Source organism: Aricia agestis, chromosome 2 (assembly GCF_905147365.1).
Source record: "Aricia agestis chromosome 2, ilAriAges1.1, whole genome shotgun sequence".
In the NCBI taxonomy this organism is placed as follows: domain Eukaryota; kingdom Metazoa; phylum Arthropoda; class Insecta; order Lepidoptera; family Lycaenidae; genus Aricia; species Aricia agestis.
This window is the reverse complement of record NC_056407.1, coordinates 16,753,360-16,774,328: the sequence shown is the minus strand read 5'-3', so window position 1 is coordinate 16,774,328 and position 20,969 is coordinate 16,753,360. Positions and strand designations below refer to the sequence as shown.

Here is a 20,969-nt window from a genome sequence, read left to right as displayed (position 1 = left end):
CAGGCGCGTAGTATGTTTCTCTCCTAGCAGGAAAACAATGTTTTCCAAATAAATAATATTGAAGTAGCAACATATTTTATTCGTCTATAAATTAAACGGAAGACAAATAACACAAAACGATAGAAACGAAAATCACTTAAATTACCAGCATTATAAACCAGTAAGTAATCCATTTAATTTGCTCGGCTTAACTTATTCCTGCCGAGTATCGTCTATAAATATGTCAAAAGAAACAAGTGTTCCCTCCCGCTCCCTCCCGAGAAGGTGGCGCACCCGTCTCGCTCGCGCGCCCGCGGGATTGGTGTAAAAACTTGCGCCCCTCCCCGTCATTATAAGACAATGTGGAAAAAAGAAAAGCTTATTGTCATCTCCCTTGTACGTCGGTACGTCGGGAAACGTGTCCAAACGTTATTTTGAGTAGACATCTCCTGGTTTAATTAAATTATTTTATTCCGTCGTTATTTGATTAAAATCGTAGAGTGGATTTAACTGAGTACGAACACATTTTAATTTACTTTGCGTTATCGAGTTAGGGACGACTAGTCCGTCATTAGGTTAAAGTAGGTAAGGACTCAAAGAGATGACTCTATGTATTGTTGTAAATACTTTTATTTGATACGATAGTATTTGTAAAGACTATTAAAACGTACCTAAATTTAGTAGTATAGTCCTACAGTGTACTTGTAATTCGAAAATAGAGTAGATCAACCCAGTTTAAAAAATATATTAATTTAACAGTTCTATATGTGGGATAGTATTAATAAATTTCCATTATATTATTATGTCTCGTGTTGTTATTAAATCCTAGGCCAGATGCCAATACCGTTCTGCCCTTCTCCTTTAAAAATATCTATACATTTAAAGGAGGAGGGCAGATTTTTTTTACAATAGTAAAGTTTTTTTTAATTCTTAAAAAATATGTTAAATTAGTACAGTAACTGGAATCAAAGTTATGTCAATAATTACTTGACATTCGATACTTTCTAATATGTCAAGATTCAAGAATTAAGATACTCTTTGCATATAAACGGCCGGGGATCGGTGCTGAGACTCCAAACGAAGCACATCTAAATGTACTAAGTTACCATTGTTTAACTAGCACATCCAGCGCGCGGTTAAACACTCAAAAGACACTCATGCGTGAATTTATCTGTATCGTCGGAGCGAGATAGCGCCACGGAGAACGAGTGAGAGCGAAGGGGGCGGGGCCGGCGCGACCATTTTTAAACGACCTCTCAAAGTTAACAAAGTTCTGTTTAAGTGGGTACCGTGATGGATCTAATAGCGTCGGTCGGGGCCCGCCCCGCGCCGTCACACACGGCCCGATATGGGACGATAATGGGTGATACGGCGATAATAAAATAATTCAGTCGTTAGCTGAACTCGCCCGCGCCGGGACGACTCGCCGAGTGAACTCGCCCGCGTTACAGTGATTTCAGTTTCAGTGCGAAGTGTTTTTACGTGTTTTTAATGATTTAGGTAAGGTTTCATTGCTGTTTATTTGGATTAAAAGAGATAACTATTTAGATGCGGTCCTAAAAATAATGACTAAAGAATTGTATTGTCATTAAAATTACCAAATCAAAACAAAAACGACTGAAAAGTTTCCCCATTCATGTTTAATCTGGAGTTATTAAATGACAGAACAATGTTTGATTATAGTAAATAGCTCAAATAAAATCCTTGAGATCTGCTACAGAACCAAAAAAATTATAAGTATACAGTAGCGCCGACACCAAAAAATATATAATGATAGAGTCCCGGTCCCCAGTATACAAGGTGTACTAAAACTAAGCGATAATACTTTAGGGTATGTATGGGTATGGCCTGGGTATACAGGGTGTAACAAAAATAAGTGATAATACTTTGGGGTGTGTAAGTGTACCTTGTACAGAGTTCACTGTGAAAGTAGCAGCGCTGAAAGACCAAAAATTTTTTTCACTTTTGTATTATCACTTATTTTTGTTACACCCTGTATAGAGTTCGGTGTGAAAGTAGGTATAGCGGCGCTGGAACAGTAACCTTTTTATTAAATTTTTGTATGGTGAAATTCATGACCCTGGGGTGCTTTTTCAGCGCTGCTACTTTCACAGTGAACTATGTGTAATGAGCACATACATACCCTATTATCACTTAGTTTTGATACACCCTGTATAGAGCCCTGTTACCTAGCTACTCCACTATAATGTCGCACACAGCTCCGTAATCGTAAAATACCATGTGAAAGGTCAATATTACAAGCTTACTAAAAATTATACAATTAACAAAAAATTAAAACCGACTTCCAAGTAAAAACAATAACATTACTTAATATTAAATGAACTATAAAGAATTAAATAAGTCTTACTATTTAGAAGTGCATCTTTCAGAATTTGCCTAAACCTAAACTATTTCTGTATACAATCTTCATTATTTTGAAGTCGCTACCAGCTCGGAATCGTGAATTCCATGACAAAATATTTTTGGACTGCGGTCAGAGTATCTTGAATTTTTTTTAAATTAAGAGAAACTTGCCCAATACCTAACAAAAGAAATTACGTTGTCGACCGAAAGAGGTAGAGATGAATGGAGATGAAGAGATAATATTATGGTGAATAATTGCATTTATACACCGTATCTCTATTATCTCTATAGTCTATACCTACAGTGTGTCCCAACACCAGAGTCCGAACCTTAATGGCACATATTATCGAAAAATCGGCTCTCAAATAAAGATATTAAGAGATAGAGATTAGAGATGGACATTACTAGAGATGGAAATGTAGATATGGTAGGTAGAATATTCTCCAGCAAGTAGCAAGCATATTCGAAGTCAAAAGAGATCTAAATCAATATCTATTTATTATATTTTAATAACTATATATTAACGGCTAACACCTACAGAATATTTAGAAAACCAATTAAACTTAAAACTTATTTTGGACAGCCCGTCTTCTATATTAGTTTAAAGGCCGGCAACGCTCCTGCAGCTCTTCTAATGATGAGAGTGTCCATGGCCGACGGTAGTTGATTTCCAACAGGTGACCCGTTTGCTCGTTTGCCCCCTTATTGTATAAAAAAACATAAGACTAACTCAACTTAAATATTCAGCAAAAACATATTTTGTTAATTTTAATAAACCTTAATACGTGGGGTTTCCCTAAATGTATATTATATACAAATGACATAATGTCATTTGTATATATAAGTTGAGTTAATTAAATTAAGTAAATCGAATTGAAATATGATAATTACATTTAGCAGGAATTTGTGGTTTAATTACAATGATAACAATTTCCACACTCATAAAATAGAGAGAAAAGCTCATGTTTCGATTGAAAAGGCTCCGAAACCACAACGATAATAAAATTAACAATACATTAAATTAAGAAATTTAAAAAAACCCCCGCCAAACAACTTTAAAAAGTAATGAAATAATATATTTTACTGACTTTAAGTTTAAATAATTCCTAAGTGTAAAGTGATATTTTAGTCCATAATTGTTGTCACGGTGTGTCGGGGGACCGCCAACAGTGTCTTTTGCATTTTGTATCGCCATGTCACTGATTATCTCGATTTGGTTCGCTGTGAACTGACCCTTAAACTATCTACATTAGCGGTCCCCCGACACACCTTGACAACAATTATGGACTAAAATATCACTTTACACTTAGGAATTATTTAAACTTAAAGTCAGTAAAATATATTATTTCATTACTTTTTAAAGTTGTTTGGCGGGGTTTTTTTTAAATTTCTTAATTTAATTTTATTTCATTCTTTTTAAACTTGTGTTGGTTATAGTGCAGAATAATTCGTTACTGTTGATAGAACAGGATCATAATATTATATCCCAATGAATACCATCTAGCAATGTCCTTTTGGTTGAGGCCGTCAATATGAGTCCAAACATGAAAGCTCCACTTTGGGTTCATATGGAGCTCGGCTCCTATATAATCCAGGTGATGCTGCCGCAGCAGCATGCAAAAATTTATTGGTTATCTACGTCTTACTAGTTGTCGCAATTAAAATGAGCCTAAACACGAAACCATTGCTCTTAGTTGGTGAGGAGCTGGGTATCCTATTGATTACCAGGTGATGCTGCAGCACCAGGTCAACTTTCTATTAATGTGTAAATATTCATAAATGCGTGACATTAAAGCCCTCCAAACGACTGCAAGTTGCTAATCGGCCCTTCACGAACCAGATGAACCGCGATTTTTCAGCACGAAACAGGCTGATGATGATGAACTATAGCTAAGAACAATAAACAAAATTTCAAGTGTCTACATGTTGCTATTATTGAGAGCCAAAAAGATCAAAAAAATAACGTTTGTTGTACATGGGACTCTGGGAGCCCCCTTAAATATTAACTTTATTTTATTTTTTTGTATTTGTTGTCATAGCGGCACCAGGAATGCATAATCTGTAAAAATTTCAGAAGTCTAGCTATAGCAGTTCTTGAGTTACAGCTTGGAGACAGACAGACAGACAAACAAACAATACGGGTTCCGTAAGGGTCGCTCGGCTGGTGATCTCTTGGCATACCTGACTCATCGTTGGGCTCAGGCAATTGAGTCGAAGGGAGAGGTATTGGCTGTTAGTTTGGACATTGCGAGGGCCTTTGATCGGGTTTGGCATTAAGCGCTGCTATCAAAGCTTCCATCATACGGGCTGCCCGAGAAATTATGTAAGTGGGTCACTAGTTTCTTAGCAGACAGAAGCATAAAGGTCGTAGTTGACGACGAATGCTCGGAAACTCAGTCTGTTAATGCTGGTGTCCCTCAGGGCTGTGTGCTATCGCCTACTCTATTCATACTGCATATCAATGACATGTTACAAACCAACGGCATTCATTGCTATGCGGATGATGATAGTACAGGTGATGCTGTATATACCGGCTCCCCTAATATTTCTCAGCAAAATGTCACTGAGAGTCGAAACGAACTTGTGTCTAAGGTGGAGAATTCATTGGAGAAGGTCTCTGAATGGGGTAGACGTAACTTAGTCCAATTCAACCCCACCAAGACACAAGTCTGCGCGTTCACCACTAAAAAGTCACCAATGGTCGTTTATCCTCGTTTCGAGGGCACATCTTTAACCATCTCCCCTAGCATTGAGATACTTGGCGTCAACATATCGAGCGAAGTCCAGTTCCGATATCACCTTGAGGGTAAGGCCAAATTAGCCTCGAAGAAGCTTGGCGTTTTTAACAGAGCGAGACAGTACTTCAGTCCGGACAAACGCCTACAACTCTACAAGGCGCAGGTTCGGCCTCATATGGAATATTGTTCTCATCTCTGGGCAGGGGCGCCAAAATACCAACTGCTCCCTCTGGATCATATCCAACGAAGGGCTGCTCGAATTGTTGACGGCCATAGTGTTTCAAACAGCTTGGACCCCCTGGAATTACGCCGAGATGTAGCTTCACTCTGCATCCTCTATCGGTTGTATCACGGGGAGTGCTCTGAGGAATTGTTCGGAATCATACCACCTGCAACTTTTCGCTATCGTCCCACGCGAAAAACATACCATCCTCATCACCTTGATGAGTGGCAGTCTTCCACAGTGCGTTTTTCGCGTAACGTTCTGCCGCGCACTGTAAAACTCTGGAATGAACTGTCATCAGCAGTATTTCCGGACCGATACGACCTGCAAACCTTCAAGAAAAGAGCGTATTCCCTCTTAAAAGGCCGGCAACGCACCTGCAGCTCTTCTGATGTTGCGAGTGTCCATGGGCGACGGTAGTTGCTTACCATCAGGTGACCCGTTTGCTCGTTTGCCCCCTTATTTAATAAAAAAAAAAAAAAGACAGACGGACAGAGATCGGAGTCTCAGTAATAGGGTCCCGTTTTTACCCTTTGGGTACGGAACCCTAAAAAATTAAAATAAACAATGTCATATACGATGTAACAAGATCACATAATATATAAAAAATATTTTTGTAAATATACAGTTTTTAAATACATTCAATTCATAGGTAGACCCAAAAGCAGGCAATCAAGTGAATAGTCAACAATAGGATGCAATACACATCTGTGGCGGCTCGTGTTTCCGATCTCGTGAATTTATGGACCCATAAATTGTTCCGTTGCACTCCACACTCCGGTGATAATAATTAACAGCTAGACTCTAGAGCAGTGGTCCCCAAATTCTTTTTCATGCGGGCCACAAACATGTTTTGGTCTTGGTGTCGTGGGCCGCAACATACGTTTTTAGGGTTAAAAATAACAATCTGCAAAATTAAAAATTTAAAAGTGGAAAAAATTTAACGACTATCACGTAGACTTTACGTTATTTTGCCGGTGGGCATTAATTTCAAAATTTGCGGGTTGGGGATAGCCGCTCTAGAGTGTATGTAAAATACTTATAGAAGATTCATGCATGAATGCGCAATGGAGAATGTTACCTAATTTTGATTATTAGCAGTCCACATTCTCTGTCAAAAATAAATAATATTAGTGAAAGAATTACTTGGATACGTTAAGTAGTTTCCGATTTATAAGCAAAACAAGTTGTAACTATACGACGCGGGCGCCCGGTAACGGTGTGACGTCATAGCACAATTCCGCCGCGCGGGCCCCATACAATAAATTTGATTTTTTGCTCTATCTCAATAACGGCAACAGGTAGGCACTTGAAATTTTCACCAAGGCCTTAATTATATGTGTACTTTAATAATTAATAATAATATTATAATAAAATAAAAAATTAAGGGTGGCTCCCATACAAAAATCACAAATTTTGGCCTATTTTGCTCTATAACGGTATGTGTATTCATGAGCGAGTCCGATTAGTAAAAAAATACAAATAAATAATCGGCCAAGTGCGAGTCGGACTCGCGCACGAAGAAGACTGTACCACCATAGTGATTTTTTTATGGGAGGCCCCCTTAAATTTTTATTTTATTTTAATATTATTATTAAATATTAAAGTAAGGTCAATGTGTCGAAGTACAGCATACTTTTCTCGAATTAAAGTTTAACATACTTTATTCACTTGAGATTCGCTTTTTAAAGTAACTTGTGTAATTGGAAATTATAGGCTATATATTAATTAGACCTATAATGATCTAAAAATAGTCGTTATTGCAGTACTTTTTTACTAACGTGCTATATTTTAAAAACTCGGCGTGTAGACGGACTTCCCTTAAGTACCCCGTACACGGTAATTCAGCATGACCATTCATTTACGTGAATTACATGCTGCATGATGAACGCTCATTTTTCATCATGCAGCATGATAATTCAGGAGGATAATTCAAGAGTATAATAATAATGTTATTTACTAAACTAAAAAAAAAAAACGTGGGAGAGCCATGCTTCGGCACGAATGGGCCGGCTCGACCGGAGAAATACCACGTTCTCACAGAAAACCGGCATGAAACAGCGCTTGCGCTGTGTTTCGCCGAGTGAGTGAGTTTACCGGAGGCCCAATCCCTTACCCTATTCCCTTCCCTTCCCATCCCTACCCCCCCCCTCAGGGGCGTCTTTCCCATAGGTGCAACGTGTGCGGTGCACACGGGCGCCGCGGTCCTAGGGGCACCGAGTGCCGCTCGCACTTGGCGCGCGCCCGCGCTGGCCGGCCGCCACGGCCCACGCTTTATTGACCAACGTAAAAAGAACTCCAGTTTGAAAACATTTTTGGGTAATTTTTTTTTAAAGAAGGCAGGTCTCTGTAGCCCTGACGTCACTGCGACCCATGAGGATCTATTGTGACTCCTTCGCACTAGAGTATCATCCCCAACCCTATACTGCTCAAAAATTGAACGATATGGTTGGGGTTGGTGCCACGAATTTCCTCTGTGGACGAGTATTCGTGGCGACCAAGGTGCCTATTCCTGCTCTGTAGTAGAGCAGGGCAGTCGAGGAGAAGGTGAATAGGTGTTTCATCCTCCTCTTCACAGAATCTGCAAGTCCTAAACAGAATGGGTATTTGTAGCATAATTTTTGTGTAATATCCGAAGCTCTTCTTATATTTGTAGAATTACAGCAAAGCAAGGCGCGCCATTAGCGGCTCGGCTTTTGCAATATAAATATTATAATCTTTATTTTTCAACGTGAAATGAACCTTAAATGTGAAAAGCACAGTGTTCTAATTTAGAAAACAAACTGTGACATGCTGGCTCTTCGGATGTAGAGAAGTTAGAGCTCTTCAATGAAATCGAATAATGAAATCGAATTAATACCAATGTTGTGATGATGTGATGTTTAATAAGTATATAACATGAAATTTAAAGTAAAATTGAAGTACTTAAGCGATATAAAATTTATGTTTTGGGGTTGAGCTTGTTAGGGTCAGTCAAGACATCATGGTCAAAACCGAAAAAAACTTCAATCTACAAACAAATAACAATAGAGTTTGTTATCTATTTATATAAGAGAAATTTGACAGTACCTATACTAACTTGATGTGCTGTTATAGTTCGTCTGGTGGAACGAAGGAAGCCACCGCTTAGAGTCCTCGCCCTCAAACGGCCGGACAAACTGTACTTTTACTTTGTACCCATTTCATTTTGACCGCGCGCGCGCTTCTTAGGGGGCGCTAGGGTAATGTTTGCACACGGGCGCCACATGGGCTAGAGACGGCCCTGCGGCTCCCCTATTACCCTATTCGCACTTAAAAGGCCAGCAACGCACCTGCAGCTCTTCTGATGCTGCGAGTGTCCATGGGCGACGGAAGTTTCTTTCCATCAGGTGACCCGTTTGCTCGTTTGCCCCCTTATTTCATTAAAAAAATATACAAAAATTTAATTGTTCTCAATAGTTTTTAATTTATATTGTAAACTATTAAAAACTAATTATTATAATTTATGTTATAAACTATTAAAAATAATAATTAAAATTTAGTGCTGGTGTCTGTACACGGGTGGCGGGGCTTTTGTCATAATAAACACACTCATATTATTAACAAGTTAATTAAAACTAGCGACCCGCCCCGGCGTCGCACGGGTAGGTATAAAATATATAGCCACTAAAAAACTGATTAAAATCGATAGCCTATGATCCTTCACGTGGGCTACTTCTTATCTGTGCCAAATAACATAAAAATTGCCGCAGTAGTTCGCGAGATAAGCCCTTTCAAATTATTTCCTCCGTTTTTTTCCGCATTCTTCTAATCGTCTTAGCGTGATAAAATATAGCCTATAGACTTCCTCAATAAATGGACTATCTAACACTGAAAGAATTTTTCAAATCGGACCAGTAGTTCCCGAGATTAGCGCGTTCAAGTTAGCCCTTTCAAATATTTTTCCACATTTTCATCTATTTCTTCGCTCCTATTAGTCTTAGCGTGATAAAATATAGCCTATAGCCTTCCTCGATAAATGGGCTATCTAACACTGAGAAAATCATCAAAATCCGTTGCGTAGTTTTAAAGATTAAAGGGAACAAAGGGACATGAGGGAAAAAAAGCGACTTTGTTTTATAATAAGTACTAGCTGTCCCGGCAAATGTTGTTTTGCCTGTTTACCCAGTTTTCCTGCTTTTCTCTTGAAGTTTTTCTGATTTTTTTTTGTTTTATAAACCTCACGGAGCCCGAGACCTTTCCAACGAATGCAAAATCGTCGAAATCGGTTCGTGCGTTCTGGAGTTATAGCGTCAGGAAGGAAACCCCGACTTATTTTTATATATTAGCTGTGATATTAGATAGATACAGATATGTATTGAAAGAAGTTACATATCATAACACTATATTGAACAATAAAACTAAAACGTAAATTAATAAACTTAAAAATTAAATAAAAGAAATGCGAAAACAAGTTACCGCGTGGAGCTCGGAAAATTAATTTCGAAATTCAGAACAGAAGAAAAAAAACACATACCTATTATATCCGATAAGTATATATTTTTTTAATTTATGTTTAGGCACAGAATATATATTAGTAGTACCAAGTATAGGTTAAACATTTTAAGAAACATTTCAGTCTAAACTCTAAACTGCCAAAAATTAAAAAAAAAAATTAGCTCGAATAAATGTATAATTTCACTAAAATATTTCACACACCATAATAACGGAAAATAAACAAAAAAAAACTTGAGAGGTGTCAAAGGACACCCGGGCTTAGATAGGTATTATTTCTTATGTACGAGGGCTGCTATTTATGTATCCGGAATTAAAAAAAGAAACAAACATATATCATTTAATATGGTTTTATTGCTTTTCAAAATATTCGCCGCGATGATCGACACACTTTTGCATACGCTGGAACCAATTTTCATAGCACTTTTTCCATTCTGATTGAGGTATCTCCAAAACGTGCATTTTGAACGCATCAACAGCCTCTTCGCGGCTCGAAAAACGTTGACCACGTAATTTGTTCTTCGCGTATGGAAATAAAAAGAAATCGTTAGGTGCCAAATCAGGGCTGTACGGCGGATGACCAGTCAATTCGATCTTTTGACCCTCCAAAAACTGAGTTGTTTCAGCTGAGGTGTGACAGCTAGCATTGGCGTGATGTAATATGATTCTGCGTTGTCGGTTGTCCTTTCTTATTTCTTCAAAGACTTCTGGTAAACAAATGGTCGTATACCATTCAGAATTAACCGTTTTACGATTCTCTAATGGCACTGTAGCCACATGTCCATTAATTCCAAAAAAACAGGCGACCATTTGCTTCAAAGTACTTTTTGCACGAGTAACTTTTGTTGGTTTCGGCTCATCTTGGAACACCCACACCGTTGACTGTTGTTTAGTTTCGGGGTCATATGCATAGATCCAAGATTCATCACCTGTGTAGATATTATAAACGGCTTTTGACGTACCACGGTTGTATTTTTTTATCATTTTTTTGCACCAATCGACACGAGCCCGTTTTTGATCGATTGTCAAGTTGTGCGGAATCCAACGCGAACATATTTTTTTTACAGCCAAATGTTCGTGTAATATCTTATGTATGCTCGTCATACTTATGCCTAAGGACGCCTCTATCTCGCGATATGTAACATGACGATCACGCATTATTAGTTCCCGCACAGCATCTATATTTTGTGGGACAACAGCTGTTTTTGGGCGACCTTCTTTATTTTCATCCGTGAGCATAGACCGCCCACGATTAAACTCACTGTACCAGTGATAAACAGTGGTTTTTGATGGTGCTTCATCTCCAAAAGTTGCGGTGAGTTGAATAAAGCACTGTTGTTGATTTAGCCCACGCCGAAAATCGTAGTAAATCATTGCACGAAAATGTTCACGCGTTAAATCCATGGCAAATGAAGACACGCAATTTTCAAAATGACGCCACAATGGAAAAATAATTGACAGTCACATGAAACAAAATGTATTCTTCAACCAAAGAGTTCTATTTTCAAATGTTGTAATTACTTTTTAAATATTGTTCTTGTAAGTGGCCAGTTCCGGATACATAAATAGCAGCCCTCGTAAGTAATAAAAACCTGTATAGGGGAACTGAAGGCAAAATTGTATATTTAAGGCAAAACTCGTCTTACATCAACAAATATAGCTTTACTATTAAATTTTTTATAGAATATCTTTATTATTAATCACTCTACAATTCCTATTAATCACACAGGGCATTTTGCCTGCGTGTGAAGGTAAAATGGACCACGGTAAAGGGCAAAATGGTCCCAATGCATATGTCATTTGGGGAATACCTTTTACAAATAAATGTTGTGTACAACTAAACTACAATGTGCCTAGAGGAGACAAATGATGCACTGCACCCGTCTTCTTTGTTTTTAGGTTTTCATGAATAAATGTCACATTTTGAAGTTAACCGTTTTACCCCTTTCATTCTTTAAATACTATATTAAAGTTAAAATCATGCAGAACACTGTGTCATATCATTAAATAGAAAATATTAATTACAACAAAAGTGCGGACTGGTCAAAAATTGTGTTTTTTTACATCAAAATGTGAAAAAAATATTTAACCGCAATAAAAATCCGCTGTTCCGTATGACAGTTTCGCCGGCAATGAGAACGGGAAGGGCCCGAGTAATTAGTAGCGTTACCTAGCAAATAGATGGCCGTAGTAGGTTTCAAGTAATTTGACCGTTCCTTTTTGCCTGCATGGTCCGTTTTGCATGCAGTTCCCCTACACTCAAAAATAGACGTCGCTTCACCGCACTGTTCAATGCCAGAGAGGGGGAGAGAAACAAGCACTACCGCACGGCTTACAACTATTTAGCATTTTTGCTATAGTTTTTAAAGTAACTAGTATAACATGTAAACTGGACCTTCGTTCCATCCGGGTGTCCCTTGACACCTCTCAAGTTTTTTTATGATGATAATCTTATTCATTGCACCTTGAATAAATTATTGTACAAATATTTCCGGTTTCCCACACCGGTTTCGGTGACGGTGGCCGGTTTCATTGAGACCATCCCACAGGAGTGCTCAAATGTGTGCACAGTACACAAGAGTAGGTATACTCTCTATTCCTTTTACTCTCCTAGCCCAGTGGGCCGAAAGAACGACACGACTGGCGAAAGATCAGGCGCAGGGCCGACTTTTTACATGCCCATCCGACGCATGGATCATAACTTGTCAGACGATTAGGTGATCAGCCTGCATTGTCCTAACCAATCTTGGAAATAAAATATTGTTTCCAACGCGAGAATCAAACCCACGACCACGCTAAACCACTGGACCACGGAGATCACGATACGTTCTTGTAAATACTTACCGACGTTTTTTGTATAAATTAAATTGAAAAAGTTATTTCATCATCATCATCATCATATCAGCCTATATTCGTCCAAAAGTTATTTATTAGCAATAGAATATTATATTATGGCAAAATATATTATTTGATTTATTAATTTTGCGCACATTAACAGTTTGTATGCCCTGTTCAAAGAAACGCATATTTTTTTTAAGTGTTCGGGAGCACCACCCTGGAACTGAGTTGTCCCATGGGCATGCCAGATGACATGCCGATCGCGCGATCCGCTGCATTATTGCATGACGAAAAATTAAATCACTTGTAAATCAATGTACAGCACGTAGTTTGCATGTCATTCGCGTCATTCACTACAATAAACGATCATGCGTGAATTACAGCACGTCACTCATGTCGTGCTGAAAAATTAAAGAAGTTGTCATTCAATGTACAGCACGTTGTACAGCACGTAGTTTGCATGTAATTCGCATCATTCACTGCAATACACGATAATTCGTGCATTACAGCACGTAATGCATGTAATGCAGAATTACCGTTTAGCGTGCGCATTACAGTTTGAGGTAAGTCCGTCTAGTAGCAATATAGCCCTAACCAGTGAAGTAATGCATGGCAACTCAAAACTCAATGTTTAAGGCCATTCAAATATATGTTTAAGGTGTCGGTAATAAGGTTCGCATTCCAGAGAAAATTCATTTTATAACATTTTAAGGCAAGTCCGGCATATCGTAAGTCATATCGTAAGTGGTTGCAAAAATTTTTTGAAAAATTAAACACTAAGTATAAACATAAAATAATGTTTATTACAAATTCAAAATTATTAGTGCCAGCAAAATCAATAACTTTGCTTCATTATCATTCATGGGATAAGGCATTTTTCAACATACTCCCCTACTTAATTTTGATTTGATTATTGTTTATTGATAATATTATGTCTACTTAGTACCCAAATCCCAATGTTTAGTTCACGTGGCAGATTGGGGCCATGCACGCGAAAGTTACGCGTTTTACCATTATTTTTGTCGCTCAATTAAAATTATAAGGGTGGTTGGTTTGAAAGGGTTGACAATATCTGATTCGAGGCAAGACCGGCATATGACGGCCTTTCCTTATGCAAACTAGACGGACTTCCCAATTATTGCAATTTTAGGTTAGACATGTGTTGCAGGTGATAATAACGAAATTAAAGCGATATTAACAAATTGAACACCAGTAATAAGTAAAAGGATCACTATGGATTACTTACGTAATCCAAGAAACTCCAAAAACTCCTTCGTATTCCCACTTTTTTAAATTTTTTTGGCAGAGACTCACACTCCGACTGCGAGTACAAAATGGAAAAAAATTGCAGACCGTTTTTTTCGTAACAGGTAGTTAGTAGCGACATGTCTGTTTCTTAGGTCAAACTAACGCTCCAATATTGTTTTACCCACTGAGCCATATGAAACTAGTCGTTTAAATATGGAAGTTATTGCCGATAGACGGACTTACCTCCCAGACGGACTTCGACACATTGACCTTACACATAATATTATACTTAATTAAGTCCTTGGTGAAAATTTCAAGTGCCTACCTATTGCCGTTATTGATAAAGAGCAAAAAAAGCTAAAAAACTGCGTTTTATTTATTGATTGAAGAATCTAAATATAAAACTCAAAGGTGACTGACTGACTGATTGACATAGTGATCTATCAACGCACAGCCCAAACCACTGGACGGATTGGGCTGAAATTTGGCATGCAGGCAAGCAGGTAGATGTTATAACGTAGGCATCGGCTAAGAAAGGTTCAAATAGGGGATGAAAGTTTGTATATAATAATACTTCTTAACGCAAGCGAAGCCGCGGGCAAAAGCTCGTGTTACCTAATTTTGATTATTAGCATTCCATATTCTCTGTCAAAAATAAAATTTATAAGCAAAACAAGTAGTTGTAACCGTACGACGCGGTCGCCTGGTTACCGTGTGACTTCACACTACTATATTATTACACTATTATACGTGCACTTTAATATTTAATCCATACTAATATTATAAATGCGAAAGTATCTCTGTCTGTCTGTCTGTCTGTCTGTCTTGCTTTCACGCCAAAACTACTGAACCGATTGCAATGAAATTTTGTACACAGTTATTCTAGAGTCTGAGAAAGGACATAGGCTACATTTTGATGTGGGAAAATATCTTATTTCCATGAAAATATCGATGAAAATGAATTCGTATTGCGCGTGGCCAGCGCTCATCCCGGGGGTCCTGGGTTCGAGTCCCGCAGGCGGAACAAAAAGTTTTCAATGTTCCTGGGTCTTGGATGTGTATTAAAATAAAATTTCAAATCCAGAAATATATCGATGCAATGAACATTTTAGTTCTAATACGATTCAACAGATGGCGTTTTATTTTTTACTTTATTGTAACATAGAACTAATCATACTTATTAGTTAGTATGTTTTTGTTTATAGTTTTTAATACGTTAGAATATTATGTTTAATAATATAATCACTTGGTATAATAATAATCAATCTATCTTATCTTATAGAACTCCTACTGCATTTCTAATATATGTGACAAGTTGACAACAGAAGGCGCTCTAAAATAAAGGAGTTCGAGTGTACCGTGTTGGCCTATATTCCATCCAGAAAATATATCAATGCAATCAACATTTTAATTCTAATATATGAAAACAGATGGCGTTTTATTTTTTACTTTATTATTGTAACAGAACTAATCATACCTACCTACTTTACTATATAATATTGTTTTTATTCATAACTAGCTGTTGCCCGCGACATCGTCTGCGTGTACTTTAGTTTATAGCGCGCGGTGTCAACAAAATTTGTGTCAAATTTAAAAACTTTTTAAAACCCTGGTAAGTGGTACCCCTCTTAGGGCCGCGCTACACCGGAATGGCAGCGCTGAAAGTGCTCGCCTCGCATGGCAGCGCCATTCCGGTGTAGCGCGGCCCTTAATTAATCAAAATACCCAAAAACAGCTGTGCAGTGTGCACATAATCTATACTAATATTATAAATGCGAAAGTATCTCTGTCTGTCTGTCTGTCTGTCAGTCTCGCTTTCACGCCAAACGCCAAAACTTCCGAACCGATTGTAATGAAATTTTGTATACAGATAGTCTAAAGCCTGAGAAAGGACATAGGCTACTTTTTTACTGGAAAAAAGGGTTGTAAGGGGGTGAAAATGCGTAAATTTGTTCAAATTAAGTTAGTTCCAACAATTCATAATAGATGGCGCCGTGCGTCTTCTACATCGCGCTGACGCTTTCTCAAAAGTCTTTCTATAAGACGTGGTATCATCTTACATTTAAGTTTCGATTTTTTTCGATTGTTATATCTATTCTACGGTATTAAATAACTCAGTACTTTATCTGTGCAGTGACGTAACCTTAAATCTATCAATGATAAATAGTTTATGGGTAAAGTTGTGTAATTGGAGGGCTAAATAAGCTTTAAAATTTGGCATAAAATATAAAGTTTAATATAAAAAAATTAAATACTTATTGTGTGCACACTGCACAGCTGTATTGATTTAAGGGGTACCAGGGTTTTTTTTATAAAAGCTTTTGACACCAATTTTGTTGACATCGCGCGCTATAAACTGAAGTCCACGCGGACGAAGTCGCGGGCAACAGCTAGTAACTACTATATGTATAATGTATGACACTATTATATGTGTACTTAAATATTTAATAATAATATTAAAATAAAATAAAAATTTAAGGGGGGCTCCCATACAAAAATCACTGTAGCGGTACGGAACTCTTCGTGCGCCAGTCCGACTCGCACTTGGCCGATTATTTATTTGTATTTTTTTACTAATCGGACTCGCTCATGAATACACATACCGTTATTTTTTTATGAAATAAGGGGGCAAACGAGCGAATGGAAAGCAACTTCCGTCGCCCATGGACACTCACAGCATCAGAAGAGCTGCAGGTGTGTTGCCGGCCTTTTAAGAGGGAACAGGGTAATAGGGGAGGGTACGGATGGGATGGGAAGGGAATAGGGGAGGGTAGGGAAGGGAACAGGGTAGGGGATTGGGCCTCCGGTAAACTCACTCACTCGGCGAAACACAGCGCAAGCGCTGTTTCACGCCGGTTTTCTGTGAGAACGTGGTTTTTCTCCGGTCGAGCCAGGCCATTCGTGCCGAAGCATGGCTCTCCCACGTCCAAAATAGACGACGTCTAAAATAGGGAACATAGTTTATAGAGCAAAATAGGCCAAAAATTGTGATTTTTATACAAAAATCACAATTTTTGGCCTATTTTGGGATTTATAATATTATTTTTATAACCCTTAATTTTCTATTTTATTATAATATTATTATTAATTATTAAAGTACACATATAATTAAGACCTTGGTGAAAATTTCAAGTGCCTACCTGTTGCCGTTGTTGAGATAGAGCAAATAATCACGTTTATTGTATGGGGCCCGCGCGGCAGAATTGTGCTATGACGTCACAAGCGGTCGCGGGACTGTTAGCGGGAATCGATATTTTTCGAAACTTTGAAACCCTATAAAATCAAAACTACTAGGTATTTTTGACTGCAACAAAAACTAGTGTATTTGTATACACACAGGCTTTACTGTGACAAAATTTCAAGCAATTTGGCATACCTAGTAACATTCTCCATTCTACTAAACTAAAATTTTCGCCGCACCACAATAATTAATCCAGTGGCCAGTGAAATTACAAAAACCTAGCTTATACTGTCTGCTTTGCCTACAAAAACCTAGCTACTATCTGATCTGCCTAGATAAGATTAACTAGTAGTTCCGCGTGGCTTCACCCGCTTAAATTAGGAGTTTCACGAAAATCGTTCATAACCTATGTGATATATCCCTACGTGGTCTACTATATCTGTTCCAAATAACATTAAAATTTAAACGCAGTTGTAGGCAACATTTACAAATTATAATATAAAAATCAAAATCAAAAATATTTATTTCCAAATAGGTTAACAAAGTTAACATTTTTAGAACGTCGCGGTCGTGTCTACATGAGGCCTACCACCGGTTCGGGAACTACCCCGCCGAGAAGAACCAGCGTAAGAAACTCGCACGAGGCCACCTTTTACCAAAAAGGTGGAAAATAACAATGATAGTTTAAACTAATTTACGCTACGTATGTAAGTAAAGTAAGTAAAAATATGGTTCATTTATATAGAAGCGACCTATGGTCAGTCAGCTTATTTTTCCCAAGGTGAGAAAATCAGTTACCTTATTATAAGTCTTAGCACACAAACGATCTTTAACAACTTTTTTAAATTTATTAATTGAAAGATTTTGGACGTCGTCTGGGATTTTATTGTATAGGCGTATACATTGACCTTTGAAAGATTTGCTTACTTTGCTCAGCCTGGTTATTGGTAATGGACAATGGTATATATTTCTAGCTTGTGCTTATTCCTATAATTATAATATATATATAATATAATTATCTGCAGCAAAGTAATACTTTTCCAAAACTAGTAATATGAATTGCCTATTTGACGCTAATTTGTGGATTGTATTCAACAAATGAATATTAATTTCAGTAAATTTAATTACGTACATCAAACGCTGATATTCGATAACCGGTGAGTCCGATCCACGTCAGATCACTCCACAGATAATAATGCATTATTAATAAAATGATAATCTCTACTTTATTAAAAGCTGATTCGGGCGTAGAGTGGTTTCATTATTTTTCTATTAACCGGTATTGATTGACGTGATAAAGTGTATGCTGTATCATATTTTTACTCATAAAATTGTTGAAAATACTCTAGCAGTTAACTAAACAAACAATAAAGAAATTTTAAGCTGTTGTTCTATAAAGACGATTATCGTCTAGGAGGAAAGTGTTTAGAGGGATGCTGCAGGCCCTAGAATATAGTCTTCACCGCGGTAGTCGGTGAAAACTACGGCGAAGAAAACGCTTTCGTGACGAGAGTTTTACCAGCTGTGTGAAATAAGTGTTACATATTATATATGTTACGCTCAAAGACCGAAAAAATGGCTCACAACGCGTTGTGGTAATAGTGAAACGGCCACGACGCGTTCTGGTAATCACAAAAATACCACAAAGCGAAATTCGTGTCGTGGCTGACGTGCTATTCGACCACAACGCGTTGTGAGCCATATGGAGCGCTGGCGAGAGATCAGGTGCAGGACCGACTTTTACACTATAAAATGTGGGCACTATAAAATTACTCCTGCGTAACGTGCTCTTGTGTATTGCGCACACACTTGGGCACCATAAAATTACTCCTGCGTAACTGGCCTAGTTTCATTGAAACCAGAGTGCTCTTGTGTATTGCGCACACACTTGGGTGCTATAAAATTACTCCTGAGTAAGAAGTAACTAACCTGGTTTCAGAATCGTCGAGGGCGTTTTCATTAGGGCCACAATAGTGGCTGTTTTTAAATGCTCAGAACGCGTCATGGCTTTTCTCGATGACCACAACGCGTTGTGGTCGAATAGCACGTCAGCCACGGCCCACGACACGAATTTCGCTATGTGGTATTTCTGTGATTACCAGAACGCGTCGTGGCCGTTTTACTATGACCACAACGCGTTGTGAGCCATTTTTCGCTCACTGAGCGTTTTCGGTCTTTGAGCGTAATATATACCTATACGACTATTGTATCATATTTTGTATCTTTATTGTATCGTACCCAAACAAAAAATCCGACTATAGGAATGAAATTCAGGTGACGAAAACTTTGTAATGATAGCTACAACTTACGAGTTCGGAATTGTAGTTTGTATCTTTTGAATTTTAATGTTCACCAAGTTGAATCGTTCCAGGAATGCGGTGAAACATGTCAGCGCTAACCCAGTCGTACCACCGCGCGGCCGACGACAAGCCGCTGGAGATAGACCAGGACTCGAACCCCGATCCCAGCCGCTCAAACAGCCCCAAGAACATGAAATTCTTCGACGACAAGACGGTGCTCAACCAGAAGAAGTCGTTCTGCATCGACGCGCTGCTGTCGAAGCACATCGAGCCCGAGTCGGAGCCGCAGCAGAAGTACCTGGCGCTCGTGAACAAGAACTACATAGCGCGGTACGAGAACTACGACGCGCAGATAGAGCAAAACACGATAGAGCGACAGCGGCCAGGCGAGTCCGAGAGCCCGCGCTCCGGCCAGAGCTCGCCGCGGAGTGGCACGCCGGGCTCCGACGACGGGAACCGCTCCGACACCTACAGCCCGCCCATCTCGCCCGGCGTCGAGGGCGGAGATGACTACGACAACTATAGACCAGGTACTCATGAGTTTTAATCCATTAGTTCAAACGCACTAGGCAGTAGGCAGCCTGCTGCAACATAAACATAATGTCAATTAGTGCATGGTACATAGCTACCCAAAAATACCCTAAGATTGTGGCTGCAGCAGTCGAATTGCGATAGCCTGAATGTGGACTTTGGTATATAATAAAAGGACTAACGTAAAAACGCCCCAACTAATACCAAATCTGTAACTTCATAGAAAATCGACGAGTCTTCAGCACGTACTAGGTGCTACTTACTAATCGTCTTTGTTCCAAAAATCGAAAAAAATAATTTTTGTATCCTAATCTCGCTACGATTCTACTGTCAAACGTTAAAATGGATGAAAATTCAATACGTTGTAGGAATTAAATCTTACATCGGTTACTTACAGTAATGAGAATGTTTGGAGAGTCCGCCTCGTCCGGACCGCAAGCAAACGACTTGCCCGAGTGTAAACACACGCTAAAGCAATTAGCGGTCGACTCAGCAGCACCCAATGACCTTTTAGCTCGTAGCCGCGGCCATTTTACTTTTTAAATTCACATCCGCTAAAATAAGTTTAAATCGTTAAGTTCAGTAAGACGTTTAAACCGACAGACTTTGGGTACTTTCAGCTAAACGTATGATATTTTACAACCACTAAAATATATAGCTCGTTTGTGTCGTTATTTAATTATAATATAAACCGTGATTTTTATACCGCATAGATTCAAAGCGTCGGTTCGGGACCATTTTCCTTCATTCGAGTGCTTTGTAGCACAAAATATTACTCGGGGCGTTTGAGTATCTCTTGCAGAAGTCACATGCTAGCGCATGACATATTAACACACTTGTTAGCGCTTCAGTATCTTTATTTTAGCAGCCCCTAGACGAGCAATTTTATTGCTCAATATCACGTATTGCGTAATATTTTATATTATTGACAGTCTAGAGTTAATATTGAACATCGCGCGCCTTCAATCTAATTGTCAAATAAACTGTTCAATAAAATTGAAGCGTGATATCTTTACAAATATTAGAAAGCGGAAGAGTTTGTTAGTTTGTTTGTTTGATCGCGCTAATCTCAGGAACTACTGGTTCGATTTGAA

The 20,969-nt window shown here is 38.4% G+C and overlaps 1 protein-coding gene across 1 annotated transcript in view; it reads left to right on the top strand.

Moving 5' to 3' along the window:
- The first annotated feature begins 1,405 nt into the window (after positions 1-1,405).
- Positions 1,406-20,969, top strand: part of LOC121739486 (homeobox protein Hox-A4) — a 36,954-nt gene continuing 17,390 nt past the window's right edge. The window contains exons 1-2 of the mRNA XM_042131976.1: positions 1,406-1,479; positions 19,416-19,874. Of these exons, the coding sequence (XP_041987910.1) occupies positions 19,430-19,874 (445 nt within the window). The 5' untranslated portion in view covers positions 1,406-1,479; positions 19,416-19,429. The remainder of the gene's footprint in view (positions 1,480-19,415; positions 19,875-20,969) is intronic.